This window comes from Salvia hispanica, chromosome 1, assembly GCF_029641045.1.
Source record: "Salvia hispanica isolate PSC_SH4W2 chromosome 1, Shi_PSC_v1, whole genome shotgun sequence".
NCBI classification, from domain to species: domain Eukaryota; kingdom Viridiplantae; phylum Streptophyta; class Magnoliopsida; order Lamiales; family Lamiaceae; genus Salvia; species Salvia hispanica.
This window is the reverse complement of record NC_142692.1, coordinates 3,225,714-3,231,031: the sequence shown is the minus strand read 5'-3', so window position 1 is coordinate 3,231,031 and position 5,318 is coordinate 3,225,714. Positions and strand designations below refer to the sequence as shown.

General features: G+C 35.2%; 1 protein-coding gene across 1 annotated transcript; it reads left to right on the top strand.

The window, feature by feature from the left end:
- Nucleotides 1–3,278: 3,278 nt before the first annotated feature.
- LOC125218045 (translationally-controlled tumor protein homolog) lies at nt 3,279–5,036 on the top strand. The gene is made up of 5 exons (XM_048119641.2): nt 3,279–3,409; nt 4,042–4,115; nt 4,191–4,319; nt 4,397–4,554; nt 4,758–5,036. Exons 1-5 carry the CDS (start codon nt 3,382–3,384, stop codon nt 4,873–4,875), a joined length of 507 nt encoding a protein of 168 aa, XP_047975598.1. The 5' UTR covers nt 3,279–3,381; the 3' UTR covers nt 4,876–5,036.
- The last annotated feature ends 282 nt before the right edge of the window (nt 5,037–5,318 follow it).

Sequence of the window (5,318 nt, the reverse complement as noted above, 5' to 3'; positions counted from 1 at the left end):
CGCTTTCGAATTGAACGATTAGTTGAAGATGACTTCTTTGTAAATAAATGAATTTGTAGGACCCGTTTGGTATATTGCATGAAGTACTCCCTCCGTCCCACAAAGATAGTCCCACTTTGACCCAACACGGGTTTTAAGAAATATAATGAAAAGTGAGTTGAAAAAGTTGGTGGGATGTGAGTCTTATTTTTAAAGTATTAGTTTTACTCCCTTCGTCCCGGCTAAGATGACACATTGCTTAGCCGGCACGGGGTTTTAGGAGTTATTGGTTAAAATATTTAATTTGAGAGATAGAAGGTGAGTGTAATTATTAAAGTAGAGAGATAAAGAAAGATGAATATTTTAATAGGAATGAGAAAAAGTGGTTGAGTGTATTAATTGGAGAGAGAAAGTTACCAAAAAAGGAAATGTGTCATCTTAATTGGGACAAACTAAAAAGGAAAACGTGTCATTTTAAGCGGGACGGATGGAGTAATAAAATGTGAGTAGGAATGAATTAGTGGAATATGAGGTCCACTACCAAAAATGATAAAAGTGAAATGGGACAAACTTTATGGGACGGACGGAAATGGAAAAATGGGACAATCTTTGTGGGTCGGAGGGAGTACTACTTGTCCAAAAAATAAAAGTATCTACGATACAAAGTTTCGAATCTTCGATATACACATAACTTTTGCTACGGTACTATACCTTATTATAAATTTTTGATATAGTAACGGTATATACTTTCATAGACCATTATATGGTAAAATTTATTTTATTACAGTATATGTCGATATATACATAATAATACGTTATATACCAACTAATGCTCTCGATCATGATATACCAATATTCTTGTATTTATAAAAAGAGTGAACTGCATAAAAGGGCCCTAACTTTTCGGCTTGTTGCATCGTTGATCCCTAACAAAAAAAAAAAAATCCCACCATAGGGGTTTGACAAAATATAAAATCACAAATCAGGTTTTTTCGGACAATAACACCCTTATGACCTGTAAGGGCATTCTCGCCTATTTACCGACGCCGCCAGTGCAGAGCTGTCTGCATACACCTGCAATATGCAGTTTGGCTGACATCCACCCAATGATGTGACTGAAATATCATGTCTTCTCTCCTCTCTCTCCCTTGAAAATAGTGTGTACCTTAATTGATATTCTATAAAAATTAAATCACATATTTTTCACTTCTCTCTTATTCACTTTCACTTGTAGTCATTTTCGCTCTCTCATCTCACTCCACTCCTGTTTGGTGCTGTGATTTTAGACTTTATATGTTATATTTGTTTGTTTAATTTTGGTATTTATATAATTTTCAAATAACCCTAACAGGAGCATTCCGAGAGGTTTTCCGAATAGGAAAGGACGACGGAGGTGGAATTGGCGACTTGCTTCCTCGAGGAAGGGTGGAATAACGAGCGATCGAAATTGGAATCGCCGGAGAAGAAGTCGTCGTCGAGGGTTCCAACGCGGGAGAGGTGGAGGAAGGCACGACGGCTGCGGAGAGGGGGTGGTGGCGGTGGTGGAGATGGGAGGAGGCAGAGAAATCGAGGCGGGAGAGGAGGGATTTCAAGGAGGGGTCGTTGTCGATGAGGAAGGAGAGGTAATAGGAGGCGCTCTGGACATTGGAGCGGAAGGTGAGGAGGAGAGAGGAGAGGAAGACGAAGGTGAGGAGGTGGGAATTGAACAATGGTGAGGTGTGGCGGAGGATTTGCGCGGTGGTGGTGTGGCGGAGGAGCGACGGCGGATCGCGGTGGCCGTCCATGGTTGAGGAGGGTTTCTGGATTTGGGGACTTTGGGTTTGTGGAATTTTTCAATCTTCAATCTGGGGATTTTGAAATTAAAACAAAAACAAAAGAAAATAGGAAGCTCACTCTCTCTCTCTCCAAAAAGCTTGATTTGCTTTAGTTGGAATTTTATACTAATAAAATAAATGCTGATTTGTTTTTTTTTTTTTTTTTTTCTGTTTTGAAATAATATATTTCTATTAATTGTCACAATAATAGTATTATGGTTGCTTATTTTAAATAATTTTAGCTGTTGGTGTTAATGGATTAACATTTGAGAATGTTGGGGTCTAAGTTTAGCTAAAAATATTAAAATAAGAATATAAGTAGGTTTTTGACTGATAATTATTGTTGTACTATAAAATAATGAATCAATTTGTGGGAAGGCAAAGGCTTTGCTGTCAAATTTCGATACAGCAAGACAACAAATTCAAATTCAAGTCACTATTAACATATAAATTAATGATTTTTATATTTCAATGGAAACAGGTAGGTGATTCAAATAACTTGTTTGATTTTTGACATCTCTTACACATCAGCTTGTAGTCAAAGTCTAGGTGTGCAGAATTCTGCATGTTTGAAGCATATCTAGACTAAATTGCCCTTCAAGCCATTTGGGCATTTTCGTCTGGAAAAATGGCAAAATATGCAAGGTTTGTGATTTTATATTTTGTCAGACCCCTATTATGAGATTATTTTTTGTTAGGGATCAACGGTGCAACAAATCAAAAAGTTAGGGCCCTTTTATGCAGTTCAATCTTATAAAAAAAGTGATACATGTGTTATTTTTCTATAGTAAATAAATTTACATGCATGACGTAACGAAATTTGATAATATATCGTAAAGTACATTGGTACTGGATATCAGACCATTAGTATGGTATACTGAAGCCAGCATGGTAATAATATTGGAAATGCTTCGTATTAAGACTTTGGTATATTGTGATTCGATATATAATTTTTTTTAATAAGATAACGATATGGTTATACCTACATTTTCATTATGTTATATGGCATGACATTTTTGATTTTATATACAATAACTTTCTACTCCTAGAAATTAAATTGTAATTTGGTGAATAGATTATAGATCCACACAAAAATATGAGGAGGATAAGATAACTCAAGGAAATTGAGGTAATTTGACATTTGTTATTTAGGTGGGAATTTTTATGCAAAACATAGCAAATTATTCTTATAATTCTGCCCATCGGAATCAACTGTGATGCCCTACGGGCTAAACCATGAATATATATATGTAGGGGTTGATGATATAATAAGAGTTATCAGACATTCTAACGAAATATTACTAAATTTAAAAGAATTAGACCATTGAATATTTTTTCCATAAATAATTCAAGATTATTGAGAGTTGAGACATCCACTGATACCAATCGATAGAGAGGCCCAGCCCAATATTATATTCAGAAAACGGGTAAATTTGTAAATAAAGGAGAATTCATGTCTTCAATTGTAATTTAGATTGCCATAAACCCTCGCTCTCCATCATCTATAAATATTAACTCTCTCTCCTCTTTTACTTCTCTCGCTCTCTCTCGCAAGCTTGATCGATTGAGAGCTCAAAATCTTGAAATCATGTTGGTCTATCAAGATTTGCTCACAGGTAATTTTGTTATATTGTTTCAATTCATACATATATATTGATTTTATATTGAACTTGAATTTGCTAATAGTGTTAAAGTTTTCCGTGGTCATGTCTAGATCTGTTTTTCAGCCGTTAATTCTTTCAAATTTAATCGGATATTGCCGCTCGATTTCCTCTTTTTCGCTGGTTTTGGGGGAAGGGATTAAGGTTTAAACTAAATATTAGATTTGAGCTTGATTGTGCTTTGTAAATCAATTATTTGGGCTAATGCTATCATTCAGATTTAGGATTCGATGATTCAAGAGTTTTAAAGATTGTTTTTTTGCTGCTGTTACTGATTTTTAAGATTTATTTTACTAACATAAGTCTAACTTTTGAAGAATTTGCCTTCCATATCTTGGCCTATTTATTACTTGTGGTGATCTTGACTGTGCTTTGTAAATGAAATATTTGGGTTAATGCTACAATTCAGATTTAGGAATAGACAATTCAAGAGTTTCAGTGATTGAGGTTTGCTATTGTTAATGCTATCATTCTGTTTTTAAGTTTTATTTTACTTAGGCTAATTGTTAAGCTTATGCTTGTTTTAGTGTTATATGAATTTGCCTTGCATATGTCTTTGGTTGTTAATTGAGCTATGTTATTTGTAGGTGACGAGCTCCTCTCTGACTCGTTCACGTACAAGGAAATTGAGAATGGTTGTCTGTGGGAAGTCGAGGGAAAGGTTTGACTTGTCCACTTTCTGTGATTGATCTATATGTTTCAATTTTCATTCTGATGTGTATTTTCTTATACACAGTGGGTAGTTACTGGAGCTGTTGATGTCGACATTGGCGCCAACCCCTCAGCCGAAGGTGGCGGTGAGGACGAAGGAGTTGATGACCAAGCTGTCAAAGTTGTCGACATTGTTGACACCTTCAGACTGCAGGTTTGTTTTATTTCTATAGTTATTATATTGACAATGGTTTTGTTGGAATTTACGGTCTGACCATATATTTTCTGTAGGAGCAACCTCCATTTGACAAGAAGCAATTTATTGGGTATATCAAGAAGTACATCAAGACTTTGACTCCTAAGCTCGATGCTGAGAAGCAAGAGGAGTTCAAAAAGTCGATCGAGGGTGCAACTAAGTACCTGGTCTCTAAACTCAAAGACCTTCAATTGTATGAATCCTCTCTCTTTCACTTATAAGATTGCAATTGGTATAATATCATTTTTATGTCTAGGAACATACATATACACGCACGCGTGCACACACACACATCATATGTCTATATTTATGGTTGTAAGGTTACAATGTTTGTGCATTCTTTTTCTCAAGCATATATGCTAGAATGATGAATGTACCTTTTCTCTGTGCTCTTAGCTTTGTCGGAGAGAGCATGCACGACGATAGCTCTTTGGTGTTTGCATACTACAAGGAAGGTGCTACCGATCCAACGTTTTTGTACTTCGCCCATGGCTTGAAGGAAATCAAGTGTTGAGTGTTTCTTATTACCACATATTTATATGTTGTTGTCCATTATTATTTGTTGAGACATCTGAATTCGTGTGATTTTCAACTTAAAAACATTAGTAAGGTATTGCAGTTTTGACCTTGAGACAAACATGACATACTTATTGTTTATTTTGGGCTTATTGTTAATTTCTTATGAGTTGCAATTTGTCTATCTATATCCATTAGATTTGAATTATTTTGTTCTAGAATTTAAGCATCTGTGTAGCATATGCTTTTGATTCTCTTTCCTCCTCTTTGAAAAGTATGAATTATTTCTTTATTCGCCTATCCCAGAAAAATATGAACTTTCTAATTTTTAAATATAGAACAACACACCTCCATCGATGACTATGGAGGGAGGGTCACACATAGGACAAAATAAAAATAAATAAAAATAATTCTAAACTAAGTAAACCCATGTCACTCTTC